Source organism: Corvus hawaiiensis, chromosome 3, assembly GCF_020740725.1.
Source record: "Corvus hawaiiensis isolate bCorHaw1 chromosome 3, bCorHaw1.pri.cur, whole genome shotgun sequence".
Lineage (NCBI taxonomy): Eukaryota > Metazoa > Chordata > Aves > Passeriformes > Corvidae > Corvus > Corvus hawaiiensis.
This window is the reverse complement of record NC_063215.1, coordinates 101,900,016-101,922,740: the sequence shown is the minus strand read 5'-3', so window position 1 is coordinate 101,922,740 and position 22,725 is coordinate 101,900,016. Positions and strand designations below refer to the sequence as shown.

At 42.8% G+C, this 22,725-nt stretch overlaps 1 protein-coding gene across 35 annotated transcripts in view; it reads right to left on the bottom strand.

Annotated features, from left to right (window-relative positions):
* NRXN1 (neurexin 1) overlaps positions 1-22,725 on the bottom strand; it is a 676,704-nt gene that overhangs the window by 260,624 nt on the left and 393,355 nt on the right. For 2 of the 35 annotated variants that reach the window (XM_048299411.1, XM_048299415.1), the window contains exon 1: positions 11,387-12,524. The exons of 31 other annotated variants lie outside the window; for them this stretch is intronic. In XM_048299411.1, coding sequence (XP_048155368.1) covers positions 11,387-11,627 — 241 coding nt within the window. In that variant the 5' untranslated portion in view covers positions 11,628-12,524. Of the gene's footprint in view, positions 1-11,386; positions 12,527-22,725 lie in introns of those variants that run through there. 2 more of the 35 variants (XM_048299413.1, XM_048299414.1) reach the window with 2 other exon arrangements.

Genomic DNA, 22,725 nt, shown 5'->3' with positions numbered 1-22,725 from the left:
AATGGGCTCATAACCTCTGACTGAAATTTCTAGATGCCACCATAATACAAATTTTAAAAACTGTAACATTCACTAACATAAGATATAAAAGACATGTTACAAGACATTTTATTAAAAAAAAAAATTATGAAAGAAAGCTAATCTGACCTTTCCTCTGTAACTGTTGGCTCTTCTGTATCTGTGGGTATGGCACATGGCAAATCAGACAGACTCACTGCAATCTAGAAAGCCTTGCCCCGGTCATTGTCACAAAAAATGGCCTGTGAAATCACTCTGATGAACTGCTAATTATGCTAACAGTCCTACAGTAATGAAGGCAACTAATCCTTTTCAACAAAGCTGTCTTCATTGAATGAAATCCTCACCTCATTCACACTCACTCACGGATCTGAGAGAAAATACTTTCCCTACTGATGCCAACATTCAAACATCCAGAGCAATTACATGGAGAGGGAATATTTAAATGGCAAACAGTATATGTAAAACAAAATGACACGAGGTGAAGCCACCAGTTCAAATTTCGACTCAATGCATTATGAAAGCCCTTCTCACTTAATAGACATCAGATACCATGAGCAACTGGAATTACAAGACAAGCAGAGGCAACTGCCCCTCATATGGACATGAAAGCAATGATGGGGAGTTTGGAAAGATTTGATTTATACCAAAAGACAGGCAAACCTCATCTGTGAAGGGATGAGAGCTCAAAGTTTGGTGTTCTGGCATCCACAAAGATCAGTATTTTAACCCTTTTCTACATCTAAAATAATTATAATAGCTCTATAAAAATCAAAACAGTTAACTGTGGAGTTACTCCCTGGGGAGGGGGTGAGGGAAACACAGAAATTTTCACAGGGAGAAAATATGTCTTTTTCTTAAAAAAGGTATGCTGTCTGCTCAACTCATTTTCCTTTTCTTTGTCCCCTATCTCCCGTCTTTGCATACCCCTTTTTCTGTTTTGTTTTTTTTTTCCGCTTGTCAGTTCTGTGAATCCCACAGTGTGACCTACACAGCAAAGGAAGGAAGAGTGGTATTTGTTCAGTAACTAGCACGTTGTTTTAATGCTCCTGGATCTCAGCACTGGCACAACACAATGGGATGAAACAGCAACACAGAACTCGAGCCTTTCATTCCTTTTCCCATTCCAGGCTGCTGTGTGACTTATGGATAGATGCTTTTCACATTTAGGTAGGCAAAGCTGTGCATATTGCTGGGAACAAACCGGATGGCTGTTCATTAACAAGCACAAGCAAAGGCAGAGCAGAATAATCCTTAACCTGTGCTGTGCTGGTTTTGGCTTGACACGCAGTGGTGGGAAGAGCACTGCCCAAGGAATTGCTCACAGAGGGATGACTGAAGCCTGGCATACGCTGAGCCAGCATGGAATCTGCCCTAAGCTGTGCCAATGGAGAGCACAGTGCTACACACTCTGGCCATGCCCCAGATATGGCGCTTACATCACGGGCAAGTGCACAAGAGACACAGAGGGAATTTTCAGGTGGCCAGTCTGGCTACTGTGTGATTTCTTTGAATCATTCAAGAGGAGATGAATGCAAAGCTGATTCACTGTGTCTCAGCTGCTCTCTGTGAAACAGGAATAACCATTCCAGACAAGCCTGTGCCAACATGGGCAGCAGTGAGACACCAGTGCGTATGCAGGACAAGGGTTAATGCATGTGCCACTTTTCCACATGACAGAAACAGAGATTTTTTAGCAATGTTGAACTCATTTACACAAAGTCTCATTTAGCAATAATGACTGCTCATTTTCCCCCTCTGATCTTCCTTTTCTTCCAAACTATACTTTGTCAATTAACTGACCCCTACAGAAAACAAAAGTACCATTACACACTGTATGCACATGTAAATTTATTCCTAGATTACATATAATTATATTTTTTTTCAGGTTTTTTTCCATTTCAAGTAATTACATTTGGAAAACAGAAATAAGGAAGAGAGTGATTATCAAATAACCAGCTGAGCTCAAGTTAATGACTTGAACCAAACAAAAAATATTTGCAAAATCCTGACATATTTACTCACACCACAATTGCTATGACCAGCTTAGGATAAGTCTTTCTCACATCTCCAGTAGTGACCTTGCAATGAAAAACTGACATTCATCCCTATCCCAAATGCCAGCAAACCAATATAGGATACACTGATCTCACTTAAACCACCTTTCCAAAGTGTGTAAGTTCCCTGGCACAAAAATTTGACCCTACAAGAACAATGAACAGATAGGATCTCGGGACTCTCCAGGTGAGTCACTTGTGATTTATATCAGCATCAATAACTGCCTCTATTGCTATGTAGAAGATACATCACATGTTTTTCCAAATTTAATTGTTTACCTTTGCTGACCTCAGGCTCTTTGAAGCTAAGCTTCTGCACACTTATGTGGGAGCTGCATTTTCATTTAGATAATCATATAACTGGCAAAAACCACTGCCAGCTACTACTGAAATTTAAGTGTCTGGGTTAGGCATTTACAGGCCACTGTTCTTCTTAGCAGACCAATAACTCCTCTTATCTGCATGCTTAACTGCAGTTTTGCAATGTTTGCACAGTAAGAAAGTCAAACATCTCAAAATGAGATGTTTGTTTTTGCTGTTGTTACAAAATAATGTTGTTACTATTTTTTCTTCACCAAGTTCTCCCTCTAGATGCCATACAGTGGATTTTACTACACTCATGTCAGACAACAGCTAAAGCTGTCAGATTGTGCTGAGTGGTGAAAAGAAGCTTCATGAGCTAATGTGAGAAGATTCTACATAAGTTAAAAACCATCATTACAAAAATTGTTCTGGCTTCAGTCTTAGTGTGTGACTGGGTTTCTGTTAGAAGTCAGCACAAGCAAAATGATCTTTTGGCCTATGTACCCTCACACACAACACCTTCTAGCCAACAAGTTCTAACAAAACCATATTGCAAGTTTCTTAGACTTAGGACTTGAAAAATAAGGTCTTCTAATTCATAAGGCATAACGGGAGCAATCACACTCCCACAAATTCAGTAAAATTTCCAAGAAATAAAAAGTTACTTGGAAAAGCTTTCAGCAATAAAATGACTGTAGTCTTTACCCTCACTTTCACTTGCCCATGTAATGTTCTATTTAGCCTCACTTGAGATAAGAGATTGTTTAGGAAGAGGACATTCACAGCATTTCTATTTTTTTCAGAATAATCGACAGCAGTATTTGAGAGCTGCTCTGAATGCCAGGGTTGGGGTGCATGCCCCAGGCAGATTTAAAATCCACAGCAAGGCAAACTGCAAACACAAACCAGCCTGAGAAGAGGATGACTGGAAAGATGGGGCTTGGATGAGCGCCACAGAATGTTCTGACCAACTGGGACACCAGGATTTTAGGACGCATCCATTTAGACACAGCCAAAGGGGCTAATCTCACATCTGTTGTTTTGTCACAACTTCTAAACCCTCTCTGTGGGCACTGACTATCAAAACCCAAAATAACGGCATGATTCAATTCATGCTCATATGTTTTCCATAAATATGGCAATTCATTATATTCTTTGAAAGCTCCCTCATAATTCTTGTCATGTGAAATAAAGTGAATGCATCCACTAACTGCACCAAACATTTCAAAAATGCACGTGTTTGCATTATGATTTGCAATATTTTGCCCACAGTTTAGGCAGCATTATTTTAGGGAGGGAGACCGGGGCAGAAGCGTTGTGCATTTGAGACACATTGTATCTGACAGAGGCAAAACCATCAGGTCATCCAGAGGAAATTTTGGCCTTGACCTCAATAAAATCAAATCAGGCCTGGGTCAATGATTAGAAACAGTGCCTTTTGTAGCGCTCACTTCCTTCACCTCTCCTCGTCTCCACTGGTCAGTCAGGAGGAGCCAAGTCCGTGGCAATTTGTCCCCTTCTCCTCTCCACCTACTTCCCAGGGCTCTAGAGCTGCTGTTACTGAGAAACACAACCAACTCCAGTGATTCAGTAATTCAGACAAGGATTAAGACTATATCTGATTCTTCTTCAAGGTAGAGAAACTTTCTCATGTTTTTTTGAAATTTCTCCAAGTCTAGTCATTCTCTATTCTTCTTTATTTTACAAATGCAGATGAGCTGAATTAATTAAGTAAATTAGAGAAGCACTATCTCAGTTGTAGATATAAAGGGATAAAATAACACATTTAGAAAGCAATCAACTTGCTTTAGAAGCTTGTTGGCATTTCTTTGCATGTACAGCTGCAGTAAAAGAGAGCTAAAGAAAGAGTTAACACTTCTAACATTTTGGAGTAGTTGTCCAAGGGCACCCCCTGCTAAGGCTCCCTGAACACCAGAAGGATCTGAGCAAATCCTCTGTTGTCGAGCCTCTGTCTCTCCAAGTTTGAGCAGCAAGCTCTTCAGGATATACCTAGCCAGGGATTTTAAAGGAAGACTTGTCCTTGTGCCACTTACAGCTCAAATATGCAGTACAACAACAAAAAGTCTATGTACATTCCTCATCCCTCCAGGTAAACCTTGCCTCACCTCCCACCTTGTCTGGCCTTTTGGGATTTAGAGTCCCAGCTACGATGTGCTTATTGTATATGCACACTTTCTTTGTCAACCAAGCCCAAGTAAAAAAGCTTTTTGAATCTTAGGCTACCTACAGTGCATAAGCCACTCATACCCTTAATCTGGGCTATTTTGGTGGACTTGACCATTTCAGAGCTTTCAGAAATTCAGAATTCTTTTTCTACCATGGTTCAATAATTGGGGGTCAGAGATGGTGACTTCTCCTAAGCAAGGCACTCTCCCTCCCACCTTACCCCAGTCCCATAGGGTGACATCCAGCAGCACTATTTCTTTGCTCCTCCTTTCACACTTTATTTCTCTGGCTCATTTTTTCAGTCAATTAAGAGGGAAGGGAATAATTAATTTGGTTGTTCTGACCAGTTGCATCTGTGGTTAATGAATATTGTCACTGAGTAGTTTTTTTAACATTTTCAACTCTTAGAGAAGCTCTCTCTTTTCCAACTTACCACTGTGGACCATTTTCTCATTATCGTGGAATAACTGTGATATGTAAGAGCATGCACGTGCTTGTGCACAAATGTATGTAAAGTCATGAGAAAGAGGCAAGGAAAGCCCTTCCAGACATCCATGTAGCTATTCAGAAGGAAAATAGTGCCTAAATGATGGTAAGTACATGGCCTATGTTTCTTGCTTTTAATTCTATAGAACAGTATTTTTATTTATAATAAACCTTTTTTCATCAAATTAGACTCTTCTATTCTCCTTATAATCACAGCTACATTCACAAGTCAGCTTATTATCACAGCGAGATCTATCAGCTCTGCCTACACTGTATTTACAAACCAGAAAGGGAGTTGTTAGCTTAGAAAAATGCATTACAGACACTGCGATAGACATGAGGACATCAAACTTAATCACAGAGAGATAAATTAACTGAGTCTGGGGAAAGACAAGAGAGAGGTCAGCAATGTCATCTTGATTACTCAGAAAGGTTGAGAACTACTGCAAACTTTGACCAAGGAAAGACAAAAGATAAACGTCAGTGAACGACACTATGTGATCCATTCAAACCACAATAATCAAGCCTATTTTCCTATGGTTAACCACGGTAATGACCATCTGGGTGAGAAAGGGGAGAAAATATTAGGAGTGCAGAATTGGTTGAGCTTAAATCACACTGGGTGTAGTAGTTTTGTCTACAGAGTTCTCCCTTGGAGTAAAATGAAGAGACAGAAGGAAATTTCCCTTAAAGCCAAGTCAACTTTTCACTATCAGAAAAAAATCCATCTTTGAAAATTAGAAACAGCAGGAAGTACACTGCATTGAATGCTAAATTAATTTCTTCTGATAACTTATTTCAAACAGTATTTGATTAAAAGACAATAGAACATGCTTTAAATCTAAAAAACATGGTTACCATAGGCTGAGGCAAAAGTGGTGCTGCTGATAAGTGACAACAGTGCTGTTATTTATTTAGCTCTTGTAAAGGCACCCCAGTCAATCAATAGCTATGCATGTACCAAGGCAGGGGGACTTGTATAAAGATGCTTATCAGAAATCCATGGGCAACATTCCACTTTTGATTACAGTGCTGCAGACTGTCCCAGTCCTGAAGACTGAAGACTGTGGGCCTCCTTGACAAGCCATATTGACAGAAATAATAATATAGAAACCCAAGTTCCTAATATGCATATCCAACTGCACAGCCAATTAACCACTATGCTGACTGAAATTGCTTTGTTATTCATTCCATTCCAACTGATGTTAATACTTTGGCAGCTGATGGGGATAATAACTGATGGAGCATATTGGAAATTTTGAAAGGGGATATAAAATTTATATAATTTAAAGACATTGAGAAACTGCTATGCTTTACAGTCTTAAAACATGAAAATGTCTCAGTTGTGAGTAAGAAGTACTCAGAGCAGGAGAAGTAGTATATATTTGAAAATCTCTGAATGAAAAGGAGGCATTTAAAAAGATTGTGATATACAAACAGGTTTGAAAAAACATTTTAAAAGGCAATTATAAGATGAAAATGAGACTTTTTCACCTCTACCTCTAACATCACACTGAGTAACAATGCTTGAACATCTGGAAACATTTACTTTTGATGTTTTAATTAAAATATAACTCTTTTCTGCAACATAAGCACATTGTAGCCAAAAAATGTCATTTCATTCACCCTCATCCCTAAAACTATTTGGTTTATTATCTTTATATACCTAAAGAGCAATTCCAGTAAAATAAAAAAAAAAATAGTAAAAGGCCATAAAATTATTTTTACCTACACCAATTAGTTGGGGTTTTCCTACAGAATTAAAATGGTTTTTATACATCATAGGGACATCTTTCAAAATTGTTTGGGTCATATACTTCACAGTGGTGGTATAAATTATTTCACTGCAGTGTTGCAATTCTGGTCCTGCAGTTTTTATTTGGTGAAAACTCCTGTGGAGCTCAACAGGCATCTTCCCTGAACAAGGGCTGCCTGACCACTGTACTCCAGTAACAGTGGGCTGGTGACTCTGCTGCAGAATTCTTTCCACATGGACATCATGTGGGTGAATCCAGTGCACGTGAGCCCTGTCAACAATGGTGAAGCAGAGCCTGGAAGAAGCTGGCCTAGCTCAGGAGTGGGAGATCAATATGCATGTCCCTGCTGCCACATCATGCTCTGGATGGAAAACACTGGAGGAGTGGATGTGCTGTGGTAACACACCATCCTCAGTTGTCAGCTCCAAAACATGCCAACTTCTATTCCTCAGAACTCTCATTTTCCACAAACCCTTATCCCTGCTCAGGAACTTTGCTGCTGAAGCTCAACCTCTTAAATCCCTCTACTGTTCCACTACAAAGGTCCCTAGAACCTAAACTACCACTTTCTTAAGATCTGCTCCCAGAACCCCATTCTCTCTACTTCAGGCTGCCTCTGCTCCTCCTAAACCACGGCCCCACATGTTAGTCCTAAGCCTCATCAAGTCAAATCTCTTCTGGCACTGAGTTAAGTCAGGCCTTTAAGTGCACAAGCCCTACTACACACAGAACTTGGCTCTTTCTGTTCTGCCCATGAGCATGTGGTCCTATTCTCTCCTCATTTTTGCCTTTTCTTTCCAAGCACACGCACATATCAACATGCAGATTTCATTATTCACCTCCTGGCTCCTATTCCCACAAATTTTTAAAAAAAGCAGAATCAGTTTGTATCTAGCCTCAGCAAGATCTTGAGAGCACAGAAAGAAGAAACAATCAGAAGTGGATGCACTGTACTTGTCATCTGGTAACTGAATTGTAGGGAATTGTGAGGCCTTAAGAGAGTAGACAGTAAGGAAGTGTTTGCAGGAAGGCAGGAGTGAATGTGGATGATGACAGCCATCCATATGGCTACACTTTTAACATATTCAACACGCAATTTTCCCTTCACATGTGATCCATCATGTCCCTGGATTCTTAAAGAAACAGCCTGCTTCATTTAAAGTTACTGAGGAAGTTGCAATCTCTTTCATTTTTTATGGGTTTTGCCACGGATCATCCCTGCTTTTGTAATCTAGAGTATGAACTATTCTATCTACTCAAAAAAACCCCAAAAAAACCAGACTTCATGATAGATACAGCTATAACAAAAGCTATAGCCACCTTCTTAAATGGATCGAGTAGGTATGGACATAAATCATCAAATAAACCACATGCTACAAGAGACCACTGGTGAGGGCTAAGCAGTGTATGATTCAAATTTGTTAACATTAGTCTCTCTCTTACTTCTCTGTACTTCTCTTTACCTCACTGATGTTGTGATCCACAGAATTATTTTCTTATTCCTTCCTGTGGTTAAACTTTCAAATCTTTCACCAATGTTTCACGTGAGTTTAATGAGAGTCAGAGAGCAAAATTGAAAAATCATTTGATCAAGCTCAAAAGATGTTGAATTTTGACTTTTGGTGTATTAAAAGACTGTGTGCTGAACTACTTTTTGTCTAATATGGTGAGCTAATTGCTTGGTTGGGATTCTGTTTATGTCTCTGTGAGGCACGATACTGTCCGCTAAAACCACATGAGATCATACTACTAAGCAAAATCCCAGCAAAATTACCTGATGAGAATGTTAGCAGCAAGATTGTGGTTTGGTTTTTTTAAAAGAAATGGAAGAAATCCAACCATGCTGGGCTTTGGGCTTTGCTTATACTACTAGCTAAAATTGGGTTGGCTCAAGGAAAACTGAAAGATTAAAAAAATTAAACCCGAGAGGATGGGGGTGTCAGGGCTAGCCAGTGCAGGGGAAAAGGGGAAGGGTGTGGATGTCTGAGGACTGTGGTGATGTTTATTGAGTGCCTGAACAAAGTGATCATTTCTCCTTCCTTTCACACTTCTAATTCACAATATTAGAGAGCAATGCTTCCATTTGGGATCGACGAATTGACCTGCCCTAAAAGCTCTTTTCCACTTTTAGCAGGTATGATGCTACAAGAAGCTGACAAAGTAACAAAAAAAGCTGCTATGAGGTCACCATAAAACTGAAGTTTTTTATGTACAACCGTATTAGACTAGAACAAAATAACTGCAAAACTGAATGGAGCTGATGCTGAAGGATACAAGCCTGAGAAGCAAATTCTCACCTGGCTAAGTCAGCAGGGGCTAGGGATACTGGAGAAGAGCAGGCAAGGAACAAGCACACACACACACACACACACACACACCCTTCTCCTTCATCCAGTTCCCTCTGTCTGATGCTTAGAGATACGGTGTTGGGCTCCACAGGAACTGTGTCCAACACTGCTCAGCCTGAGACAGAAATGCTTCTGTCAGGCTTACAGAAGCAAATGGGAACACCTCTCTGAAGAATTAATAATGAAAGGAATTAAACATTTTAAAATGCTGTCAGATAGCAGAATGTCTCACAAACACAGGAAAGCAAAGACACTTAGAGTTATCCAGTAAACATTCTGAAATGCTGCCTTATGACAGAGAACATCCCTCTTTTCATAAAATCAGCTACTTAACTTCTGGAGAGGCTCCTGGGCTTCCCTATGAAGTCCTTAAGTGACAGCTCCACCTCTTCATATTTCATTTTCTTTAAAAAGACCTATTTCTTCTGAGAAAGCTGCTTTTTTACACATCACCCTTTGACTGGGTTCAAGGTAATGCTTTCAAAAATTAGCAAAAGGTGTGATTTTAAAATGCTTTCTAAGGAATTGTAGCTGGTACCTCTACAGTGATGTTTCTTTTCCCCTCGTCCTTTTAGCCTTCCCTCAAATGGATAGCAAGCACCTACATGATATCCCCATATGGACAGAAATTGAGACAATAATAAGCATATACATGTATCTGCACACACTTACATCTTTAATCCTCCCCATACATTACAGAACATGCAGCATTCTCAATGTTGCACCACCTCAAGTGCGCTACAGACAAGAGTGGTGGGCTGAATGTCTCAATTGTTTTGTTTTTAATTAGACCAGTCATACAACTTTTTAAAAAATAACAAAACGCTTAAGAAGAGGTATTTCTGTACACTTCATCTTTTCTAGCAGTTATGTATCAAAGGATATTTAGCACACAGTGGGAATTTTCAGGTAAACAATGCTACCGTTTCCACCAATACCAGCATTGTTAATCACTGGAAAAAATCCAATAATTCCTAAGTACCTCGTGCCTGCAACTAGGTCATCTTGAACAGAGAAGCAAAGGTTAAGTAGCAGATCTGGTTTTTACTTTGCAAAGCCTGTAAATGACATCGTATGGTCGTGCAAATGAAGCAAGGCGAGATGAGAAAATGAAGAGGAATGAAGCTGTATAATCTAATCAGAAACCAACAAGGGGATTTCTTTATCTTCTCTTCCTCCCTCGGAGACAAAGGGAGGCTTTAAATCCTTAAAGCACAGTCTGGTGCGTCGCTTTTTTTGACAGCTTTTGGTACTACCGAACATATGTATGCACATCTATTCTGCATGTATTGATGTGCAGGTTCTCACAAGTCTGCGTGCAAAAGGAAAGAGAACGGGGCTTTCCAAAGGGCACTGAAGCAGCTTCCTGTCACTTCAGAAACTAACTACCGGAGCACTGTCGTTCTTAAGCAAAATGTATTTCCACCTGGAAAGAATTTCATCTCCGTCCCTTTGCTGCCCGCTACAGTGGGCATCGCTTCCCTGCCTCAGTGTCTCAGCGCTTACCGCTCCCCCGATCCCCAGCATAATGAGCTGACCTTTGCTTTAGTTCATCGACTTTCGACCAAGGTAATGAACTGGAAGCAGCACAATAATCACCAGCGGTTTAAGCAGCGCACCGGCTCCCTCCCCGCCCCTCGCTCCGCGCCGGGCTCCCCGGGCGCCCTGCCCTGCCCTGCTTCCGCCGCGGGGGCGGCTTGCCCGGAGCGTGTGTCCCCGCACTGGGGCAGGGAGGGGACCGAGGGAGGGGACCGGGGTGGGGGGAAACGAGGCGGGGCGCTCCCAGCCGGGGGCCGCAGCTCCGGGCGCCTCCGGGCTGGGCTTTCCAGGCGGCTGCCTCTGCGGCGGGGCAGGGAGCGGCGGGGTGCGGGAGAGCCTCCGCTCCAGAGCCTGCCCCGCGACTGCAGACCCCGCAGCGACCCCGCGGGGCGCACGGCACGGGCACGCCGCCAGCCCCAGGGGATGCCCGGCGGCCCCGGCAGCATCCCCCGCCCAGCCGGGGGCCGGCCGAGCCCCCCCGCCCTGCCGGGAGCGGCGGGACGGGTCCGCACCCCACCCGGCGGGGCTCCCGGCGGGCCCGGCCCCGCAGCCCAGCCCTTCTCCGCCGTCTCCTCGTCCTCCCCCCGAGCGCCGCCGCAGCCCCGGCCCGCGGGGTCCCGCAGCCCGCTGCTGACCTCTGCGGGGCGGCGCGCCCCCGACCGCGCAGGGACCGAGCGGCACCCGAACCCACCGTGTCCGCCTCGCAAGGAAGCCGGTGACCTGTAGATAGCGATAGGCACTGAATGATGTTTGCTGCTGCCGTGGAAATGGTGAATGTGGTGAGCGCCCAAACTGGAGGCGCCCCACGCCACCCCAAGGAGGCCGCTGAGAGTGAGCGGGACTATCCAGAGCAGGGCCAAGCCGCCGCCGGTGCTGCTGCTGCCGCTGCTGGCGGGTCCCGGCTCCGGGCTGCCCCTAAGGAGCCCCCCCATCCTCCGGTGCGCGACGAGCCGGCCCGCGGCGTCCTCGGGAGGAGCAGCAGCCACAGCAACGGAGGCAAACTTTGGGCAGAGGCGCTCGCACACTCGCACACGGCGCTGGCTGCAGCTCACGGCACCAGGCGAGCCATCTCTTCCCTTTGGGAAAGCCTATGAGGATCCTTTTTTCCAGGTCTTCTTCTACCCAAAACAATCCGAGACATAGTCAGAGAATCCAGGCAGTTCAGAGCCTTCGCAAAGAGGTGGAAGTGGGGAAAAGCCCCGCGCCCAAACAATCGTTAGTTTCAGCTTTCCCGGGGCTGGTGCTCATTAACAATACTCCACAGTTGCAAGGGCTACGAGAATGCCAAGCATTCCCACATCCTCAGTAATCCAGAGTGTAGCCAATCATGCCACATTTCTGCTAAGGAAGAAAAAAGGGGATGCCACTCCATCAGCCAGCGCTGGGAAAGCAGAGAAAAATCAAACTGCTGCTCTTCCCTCCATTCATCTCCAAACTGGTGAGCCCTCACCGAGCGAGCTCTCTCCCGGCGCGCACACACTCACACTCGCGAACACACACTCACACACTCGCACACGCGCCAGACAATAATCAGGCTGCTCCGGCAACCTCAATGGTCTGGCTATTGACAGTAATACCCGAGGATGTTTTCAGGGAGAATAGTGCACCCTTATGAAAGAAGCTGGGAAAAAAAAAATAAAAATAAAAATAAGCACGCTTGCGAGGAGCAGGGCTATGCAAATCTGCAGTCTCCGAACAGCAAATCGCTGAGGCTTGGATGCAATGCAGAGGACGAGCCTATGTTAAAGAGGGAGGCTGAGTTCAGCTCCCACACAGTCGCGCTGCCTCTCCTCAGCCTTTCGGGAGCCGCGCACTGCCAGAACGCGGCTCGGGCGGTGTGGAGGGGACACACACACACACACTCACACACACACTCACACGCCTCTCCTCCCCACCCGCGCCGCGGAGTCAGCAGCACGGCGGGAGCACTTCCCCTCCTCCGATAGTTCTGAGGTACCAGTGTCTTGAAAACCCACTTTCATCTTAAAAAGAACGATTTCGGGGTCTTTTAATTGGCCTAAACTTCTCCCGTCAGATGTTTCCCTCCGTCTATTCGGGCACCGGCTGTGATTATCCGATAATTATACACACGGCGCCGAACAAAGAGTTACCGGGATTTTCTCCGGCACTACTCAACTACCGCACCTCGGCCGCCCACCGCAGCCGCGGCCGCAAACTGGGCTGAAATAAAGCCTTTCTGAGCCGAGCCCCCCCGTTCCCCCGCAGCTGCAGGGCGGCGCCGGCAGCTCCCGCACGGCCACCGGGGTGCGGGGCCGCTCGCCCTACGCCTACCCCCAAAACAGGGGGGAAGGCTACCCTACACCACCACCACCCCCGCACACACACACAGAGCCGAGGGTGCCGTGGGAGCCGCTGTCACATTTAAAAGCCAAGGGTCGGTATTCTAAGGGCCAGCCTATCACCCCGCGGCGGGTCCTGCGCCCCCCGGAGCCGGGCGCGGAGGCGCAGCCCCTGCAGTACCGCACCTGGGCACAGCAGGGTGTGCGAGCCGCACACTCCCGGCCCTCCTCTCCCTGCCTCCCTCCCTCCCCCGCTCCCAGCCTGCCGTAGATCTTGTGCCATGCCTTCAGCAGCATGAGATCATGGGTGCGGGGTGCGGATGCGTGAAAGCGAGAGGGCGAGCGGTGGGCGTGAGAATGGGGTTTTTTTATACATTTCGCGTTAATTTAAACGAAAACCGCTGCAATTTGCCGAGGCGCTAATTCCCGCGGGTGCGAAGGGAAGTCGCAACCTTTGCTCAGCTGCGTAGGTTGAGGAACGAGAAAGGCGTTTCGCCCCGGCTCCGCTCAGCCCAGGGCGGATCGCTCCCCCCGGCGACAGAAACGCCCTTCACCGCGGGGTCGTGCCGGGGCCTCACACAGCGACGAAAGGACCCCGAACTCCCGGAGCAGCTGCGAGCAAGCGGCAACTCCTGCCCTGACCCGTGGGCGGTGCTGGTCACACCCCTGCCCACCTGGACGCGTCGCATCCCGCACCCGAAGTTTTGCCAAGACACCGAGGTAAATTACAACAAAGCTTTAATGCAGGGAGGCGAGCAGCAGTCCCAGAGCCCGAGCTCTTTCTGCGCTCCGTGGAAGGGCAGACACGCACCCCGAAGGAAACCCGCATCCGCCCTGGCCCGGGGCAGCGCCCCTGCGGGGCAGGAGTCACCCTCTAACACCCCCGGCTCTCCAGAGAGAAAGGCAGCTTAGGTGGAAGCCAGTGACTTTTCCAACCTGTCTCCAAAAGCCTGCTTGTGAAAGAAGGAACACCAATTTTCCAAACTATCAGCTTTCAACTGTCATGCACTGTCACCTCCTAGAAAAAATAAAAGACAGGAAATTCTCTAAGTTTCAGAGTTAGGGAAAGAAGGAAAAAAATGAATGAAACCTTAAAGAAATGTCAGCCTGGATTCGACAGCTCTCATAAAATTAAACCTCCTGATATATGTTTCCTGTTCATGCAAGTAATATGTGTTAGAAATTTCATCCATAAATACCACTAGGTTTTCTATCAATCTGACTTGGGAAACAAAATATTTCAGTCACTGGAACCAGTTTTTCATTAAACTGTTCACATGTTGCTGCTGTTTTAGAAACAGGCAGTAGTTAACTTGACTGTTCTTAATGATTCTAGACATCCTACAGACGAGGAACTTAAAATTGTTATCACTCCTCTGAAATAGGAAGCTGGTATTGCCAATCGTGTAATGATACAGTTGGCAACGCAGTTGTTCAGATAAAATTTCAGTTGGCAAATCCTGTCTAGACTGACTTTGCTCGGCTGTGCTGTTTCAAGGCTGCCATTGGGAGCTGTATTGTGCTACCTTACAGTGGGAGTTTCCCTGCTGGCATCCAGGAAAGCATGGCTCCATCCCCATTGAGGGATTCCCCATTAGGTGTAACCTGCCCTTCCATCCCAAGCACAGTTTGTTCCACTTTGGTTGAAGATACACTTCGGTGTGGATTCAGAAGGACTTTCTGTAAGTACTCCGTATTGTTGGATATCTTTGTAGTTTGAGTACCTTAATCTAAATTCTTGCTCCATCTGCCATCTACTGTGCCAGGGAGGCCTAAAGTGCTTAAAAAACAAGGACGAATGAATAAAATGTTTAGGTACTTCCAAGGTACTTCATTTAATATTTTACTGAAGATAAAAGGGGTTTTTAAGCACTCTACTTTATTAAATATGTACTATTTATGCAGAGCACATATACAACTGCCACTAAAGTTTCTAGTTTCAATCTGTGCCTGGAGACTACTTAGAGAAGTTGTTTTTTCTCATCAGATAGACTATAATGGGTCATTTTTAGGTGCTACATTATGATATTAAACGCTACTTAGGGACTGTTAAATTAATGGATTGTTTTGCTGCTGCGCATCCAAACCAAGAGTTGAGTACACAAAGGCCAAATCTTCAGAAAACTATTTAGGCATCTAGCTCTTACTTAAGTGCCCTATTAAAGTGTGAATGGGATGACTGCCCTCTAAGTAGGCATCCCTTTCTGGATCTGGCAACGTGATCAGCACTTTGCGTGTAGCAGCTCTAATTTTAACAACATTTGACATTTTTCTGGCTCTGCACTCTGAACCACAAACAAGAGAGGACTATCTAAGTTTCATGGGGGAGAAAGGTGATCTAATGCAGTGCAAGGGTGAGAAATGGGAGAGAACTGATTTGCAGAAAATATTAAAAGATTGAAAATTAAAAGAATACCAGGAAGGTGAAGAAGAAAGTGTATGAAAGCAAGATGGAGAGAGACAGGAAGGCAAAATAAGGACATTCCAGGAAGTAAAATCGTCTCCTGATTAATTTTTTTTCTTGTTTTTTCAGCAAGCTAATAACACTTCCTTCCAATTTGAAGTATCTGCTAGTCAGATACTTATAAGTTTTGCATGTTTTGATTTAAAGGAGCTTGCAGGTGAGTGTCGGTTTCTTTTCTCAAGTAACAAGTGATAGAACAAGAAGAAATGGCCTCAAGTCACTCCAGGGAAAGTTTAGATTGGGTATTTGGAAAAATTTCTGCAAGTGTTGTCAAGCATTTGAACAGGCTGCCCAGGGCAGTGGTGAATTAATCATTCCTGGAAGTATTTAAAAGACTTGTAGAGATTTGGATTAGATATTGGAAAGACATTCTTTACTGTGAGGGTGCTGAGGCACTGGCACAGGGTGCCCAGAGAAGCTGTGGATGCCCCATCCCTGGAAGTGTTCAAGGCCAGGTTGGATGGAGCTCTGAGCAACCTGGTCTAGTGGGAAGTGCCCCTGCCTGGGCTTGGAATGAGATCATCTTTGAGGTCCCTTTCAACCCAAACCATTCCAGGATTCTATGTGGCACTTAGGGACATGATTCAGTGGCAGACTTGACAGTTCTAGGTTAGTGGTGATCTTAAGGGTCTCTTCCAACCTAAATGGTTCCATGATTCTGTGATCCTATTTAGAAAGTTTAATTGGGTGTTTTGGCACTTGGAGTTACGCTTTTTAATGACCAGTTAAAAACTTCTGCAAGTAAACACTATGAAAACCAAAGGTAAGCAGCATTTCTTATTTAAAATGATTGCCTTTTTTTACCCCTTGCTGACATAAGAGTATGAATTTTTGTTATCTGAGGACTAACTGAAGTTGAAATAACCTGGTTTTAATCCCCAAGGACACAGAATTGTACTCTCAACACAATCAACATGCTGGTATGTCTATGGAGGTTCACTCAAAGAAGGAAGAAATGGTACAAAAGAAGGCAACAAACAAGAGTTTGTGTAAACAAATAAATGTTCCACTGCAGGCATAGCAAATAAAGTGTGAAAATGAACTGTAGGGTTCAAGGTAGTTTTTCGTATCTCAACAACTTATCTCAGTGAAGTTAGTCCCATTTAACACTTACCCTGTGCAGTTCACATTGGTAGCAAATGTGACTTTTAATCAAAGTATTTCCACCAAATGAACTCTGTTAATACCAGTAGGCTCCTAAATTTTTGAGCAAGAATATCCTTAACTGTGAGAACACATCTTTCCCTGATTTCTTCCAGTGCCATTATGCTATAACACCAAATGCTCCCAAAGAAAATTCATACAAACAAAAAAAGTACGCCCATGAATATAGTTTACATCACTTCCTCAAACAAAATCAGATACTTCTTGCTGGTATGACCACATCTCTCTGCAATGGTACAGACAGATCAGCTAAGATGGACAACTTCAGCAACACCAGCAAAACCGAAGTGCAGACCATGCCTTAGGCCAGCAGAAGCTGTCAGTTAAGTTCAGGCCTCCTTTTGGTTAAGTGCCACCTTATGCAACCAGTCTCCTCTGGCCACCGCTAGTTAATCCTGCACTTAGTGTAGCAACATCCACTCTTAAACTCCTGAAGCTCAAGTGCTGTTCAGCAAAAAAAACCCAAAACAAAACAACAAAACAAAAAAAAAACCAACAAAAACCCAATCCAAAACACCTCCACAAATCTGTAACTGTATTACAGGAATACTACATACTTAATTATGCACAGCTTTAACACACTACCTGTGTTTTATGTTACATGTTTTCCCCACTGCTCGGCTTGGACTCTCCCTTAATTTGAAAACACATGGACATTTGTGATTACAATTAAACAGACCAGAATTTATGTTTATACAGCCCAGACAGAGGCTTAGAGAATAAAAGAGTCAAGCTAATGTTTCCTCTTCCCACTATAAGCGCTGCTTAATTTAATGACCTATACATTGTAGCTCCCAGTACTTTTACTGATGTCTGATAACATTGGAGGGTGTAACTTTCTTTTTTTAAACAGCAGAGAATGCTCCTTTCAAATGCCAGTTAGTTGCAAGATACTGAACCAAGGCCTGTCATCCATGTCCAGTTTGTGTCCTAACCCTACATAACCTAGGGCAGAAACCATTTAAGCCAATAAACGTTATCATATGAAGTACTTGAAGACTTGGAAGGTAAAAAATATGATTCTAGGGGGATGGATGGAGTATTTGTGCAGCCATAAAATGCACAGAAATTCGAAATTTTGGTACTTGTGTAATAAAGGGGAGCTGACAAAGGAAATACTAGGCTGCTTTCTCTGTAGTGCAGCTATTCTCTCACTATGCATAGTTCAAAACAAATCCTGGTACAGTTAATAAGTCTTTCTGTCCATCCAGATAGGCTTAAATCTTCATAATAAATGTTTCTTGACTCTGTGTGTATAAAGTAATTTCTTTCCCTCTATTCCTTGCTGTCAAAAGCAAGCTGATTTCCATTTTGTTTCATTTCATTGAAGCCATGCACATAAGCCAGATCTTTTCAATTTAGAACCGAAAGGGCTTGTGGAGAACATTTTCCAATGGGGAATGTTGACTTTGGAGAGAAGGTCCCTCTTGGTCGGTCCATAAGTCATCTGGGCACTTTGCCAGGTCTGTTCATCCTTACTTGAGTTAGCCCTGATTTGACCTGGCTTGAGGAGGATGGCTCAGAATCCACTGGGGCTGCCTTTTGCTGGCTCCTGGTGCTGCGATGCCACTTAATGTCGTATTTTCTTTTCTTTTTTTTTGGTTTAACTTCTCACAAAGAGTTCTAACACTTTGTATACATTCCCATTTGGACTCCAACCTAAAGCCACAGGAATTAAGGCCAAGTCCACCTGCGTGTACATAGAGGCATTTGAGAGATTTGTAGTCCTGTAGCAAACACTCTGTAGCCATGTTCTCTCTGGCCTACCACATGAGTGGTTAATTCTATGGGCAACTAGGCTGCTGCAGCAGAACCTGCAAAAGTCTCTCTGATTTCTCCCAGTGCTGCTGCAGGAACTGGCACTGCATTGCCGCAGAAAAGAGAGATCCCTGGTACAGCTTGAATGCTACTGATTTGAACTCCTTAGCAAATACCCCAGCTAGGGACAAAAAACAAGCCACCACAAAAATAGGTTGTAAGTTAGTCACCAAGAAGTTTGATGAGAAATGCCAATAAAAGAACCCAGTATTGTGCTTTTTTGTATCCAGTACAAGCACACGAAGCATATGCAAAGCCTATTTGTTGATAAAGGCCTCCAGAAATAGGAGAAGTGTGTGTATTACAGAGTTGTTTGCAGTCCTTGATATTGTTTACCACGCACAATAACTGAGATATTAAATGCCATGTCAAGGAAAGCTCACAATAGACTCATAGTGCAACAGCCACAAAATGGGGAAATTGAGTTTAAAGACCTTGCAATGTAAAGTTGATTGGTTTGTCTGTTTGTTTTTTTGGGAAGCTCACTGGTAGCCAAGAGAGCGCTACATGATGTTTGTGGGGCACCTAAAGTCAGGAGTGCATTTTTAAACAGGTTTTCCTGACAGAACTTCTAAGATATCACCCATTATGAGTCATGAACATCACACAACACCCCTCACTTTTCCGGCCTTGGCTGAGAAGAGGATGTACAATGAAGTTCCACCTCCTGCCTTCCTTGATCGTGTTAGTCCTACTACAATCTCGGCAAAGACAGGGATAAGGTACAGCCATCTACTCTTTGTCCAGTGCAATACATTTCTTTAGACTCCAGACAGCAGTAGTGCTACAAGTCAGCTGTAGAAAGAACTGAATCTAAAAAGCAGAGTTGCAAGAAGATGACATGAACTTTTGGCAGTCGTAACTTGAAAATGTCCAAATACTTATTTAGCTTTAAGCATCTTTCTTTCTTTTTTTTTCTTTCCTCCAGAAAAAGTGTCACCATTGAGCAGAACACATTTGTAATGCCAAGCAAATTTGCTATAGCTGAGTTATGAACCTCTGAACATACAGGTTTAAAATGAAAATGCTGACCTAATCTTAAATGTAGTGGCACAAATACTGCCACAACAATAATCCTTGTAATCTAATATACTAGCCCTAGGGGGATGGAGACTAAATTGCTGGTTCCAGACAGCCTTTCTGAGGCTCAATTCAAATTGCATAATTATTCTACATCCTTAGAGTTCTTTAAAATACATTTCAGATGCAGTATTGTACATTCCAAAATATTTGTTCTTCAGAGATTGATTTCACTATTTTTTCTACCTTAAAGAGATATATGACCTCGGAGGCATGTGAAAAATCATTTATCAAGTTTAGACTGTGTAACACTCTTTCGTGTGTGAAAGACTTACTTTTTTTCTAGATTCCCTCAGTTATGTTGCCAAGGTGATTCCCCCAGAGAGCCATGTGTTTATCTTGACAGGTGTTATAGAGATCTGGGGAATCTCAGTGGAATTGTTACTAGTTGCTTTGAGGTACAGTAGAAAACATTAAGTCTGCAAACTAATGAACTTACCTTATTACATTCTAAATAAAATAAACCACAGAGTAAGTTGGATTAATCTACTAATGCCTTTCTAATGAAGCTTTTATTGGGCATATGGTGTGGTCTTGCTACTTTCCTCATATAGTTAGCACAAGCTAAAACTCAAAATAAAACCTACGTGTACCTCTTCTGTGACATACCAGTCTCAAAAACTTGCCATCACAATGGTATTCAGACTGCTATTTTACTGGCATAACATCTCATTATGGTTTGCAAGACTAAATGGATTAAAAAACCAAGAAAGCAATCAAATTAAAAAAGGAAACAGGAGACACCACTGTTAGGAAAAGAGAAAATACAACTTCTACTGCTGTTTCTGGGGGGAAACTTAAAACCACTGCTGGTAACTTACAATTACTCTAAAATCCATTCCGTGACCTGTCCTGACAATGTCAGGGAATCATTAATTAAGTACTGTAACTTCCAAAGTTAAATAATCATTCTTTAGTTACAGTCCATTTGTGTTTTCCAGCACAGAGCTGTAACACACTGTATTTTTATAGTGCATATTAGAAGCAATAAAACAATAGGTGCTTTTAACAAAAAAGAATGAGTCTTAAGCAAGGTGAAACAGAACACCATCATTTTCAACTGGCTATGCCTTTTGCTTCTAATTGCCACTTTCTTTCTCTCTGTATATGTACAAGATCAGAACACAAGAAAAAAACATTCCTTAGCAACATTCATCTTCTGGGAACATGCTGCTGAATTTAGGTATAAAACCATAACAGTGTCTCAAAGAATAGCAATAGCTCATATACTTCAGCTTTGATATACTACTTCAAATCCTTAATCTCCTCTTTTCAGATTTCCACATAAAGTTTTACTCTGCTTCCATATTTGCAAATGCCCATTCGAGACAAAAAAATCTTTTCATATCCAGGCTCTCCCCTCCCTGTATTTACTTCAACAACAAATTAGCAGCCAAATTTTTCTCTTTTTTTTTTTTTTGTAGAGCATAAGAAAATAGATAGAGTGAAAACAGAGTGAGAACACAGTTTTTCTTTCCTTGAGCACCAGCAGCCAGAAACAGTATGAAAGCAATGGATCATGAAGAAAAGCAATTTCCTACTTCAGGGATTAAGCAATACTCTCTTTTGTAATGTTAAATGAAAGTTTTAGTTAGTTTTTTTCCAAGTAATACTGATTTTTTTCCCCCAATGTAAATAAATACGCACTGGAGAAGCTCCAATAGTCGCAAACACATCACTTTCTAGCCAATCAATAACACAGATAAAGCCCTTTGTGTTGTACTTCTTTCAGCAGGCCTATTGATAGGGGAAGAAAAATTAAGCTACTACAGAAGCCAAAGATAATTAACTTAACGAGAGAGAATATCTGATAGTATACACATTCTGTTCTTTTCTTAAGGACAAATACAGGGGATTCTAATATAGAAAATAGACAGACTTTTGGGGAAGCATTCAAGTAGGGACAACTATCTGCATTTTACTGGCACGTCTCTCATCCAGTGCCACTGTAATATGAATTACCTGTTGTGATGATTGATGGCTAGACTATCAGATGAGGTACCACACCCCTCCTCTAAAACATAATCCTACACTTCTCTTCGGTAGTATGGAAAACATGGAACTTCCACACCTGCCTCTGCCACAGTTTTTCAAAATGCAGCCTTGGACAAATCACTACGAAGCATTTGGCATTTGATGGCTAATTGGCAAGCTGGGTCAATGTTACCAGTCCCAAAGACAAAGGGTATTTGCAAGAGTAAGGCTTGGTGGAATTACACCCTTCACACCAATGCTGAAAGGTTCCAAAAGATTTAATCTTCCAGCGCTATTGAACAGAACATTGCAGGATTAAGTCTTCTCCACCTACAAGTTTGTGTCTATAAAGCTCTGACACGAATATTCAGTGCAACTTTAAAGCCAATGCTCTGTTTAAAGCACTTTGAGATTGCTTCCTGATGAATGCCAATGTTTGTAACTATGGAAGTGTGGGCCTCCCTCAATTTTTATACATAGATAGATGGAAATCCTGTAAATATTTGATCAACTTTGCTTAAAGGGACAATTAGCATGGGAAAACATTACCACCGTAAAGAAACTTTCTTGGCCAAGCTTGTTCTCCTTAGCATATATGCAAATAACAGCTGCAAATATCAAGAGATTGGAAACAGAAAATAATTTTATTCATACCTGTGTTTTAGTTTTTAATGAATTACATTTAAAAAAATTCCCAGCTAAAATGAAAAGTGCCTGCTATATAATTAAAATGAAGAGTCACAACCAGCTTATCTTTAAAAGCAGGCTGTAACAGGAAAGAAAATCCAGGACTTCTCAGCTGCTATTTTATGGCTCTATCAAAACTTGCCTAATTTTACCTATTTATTTCAGTGCATAATAAAAGATGTACTCAGAGAAAAAATGTGCAATGCATACATATTTTTAAAGGCTTAGAAAGCCAGCAGCTTTCTTTTAGCACCCTTGGATCTAATTTTGTTTCTAACAAGTAAAATGAGAAGAATAGGTCCCTGAAAAGGATTATGGTCTGAAACCTACTCTTTGAATCTTTGCACATGCTAAAGCTATCATAAATTTGAATAGAAAAGATGGGTGGTCTGCTCACCATCTTTGGTTACAGAGTTGAGCATTACTGCCCAGAAAAAGCTTATGGGTTTCATCAGGAAGGTTTCAGAAACCACCGTATTGAACCACCAACCTATAATAGCACTTCCACATTTCACAGGATGTCAGTTCCTGGAGCTGTTTTTT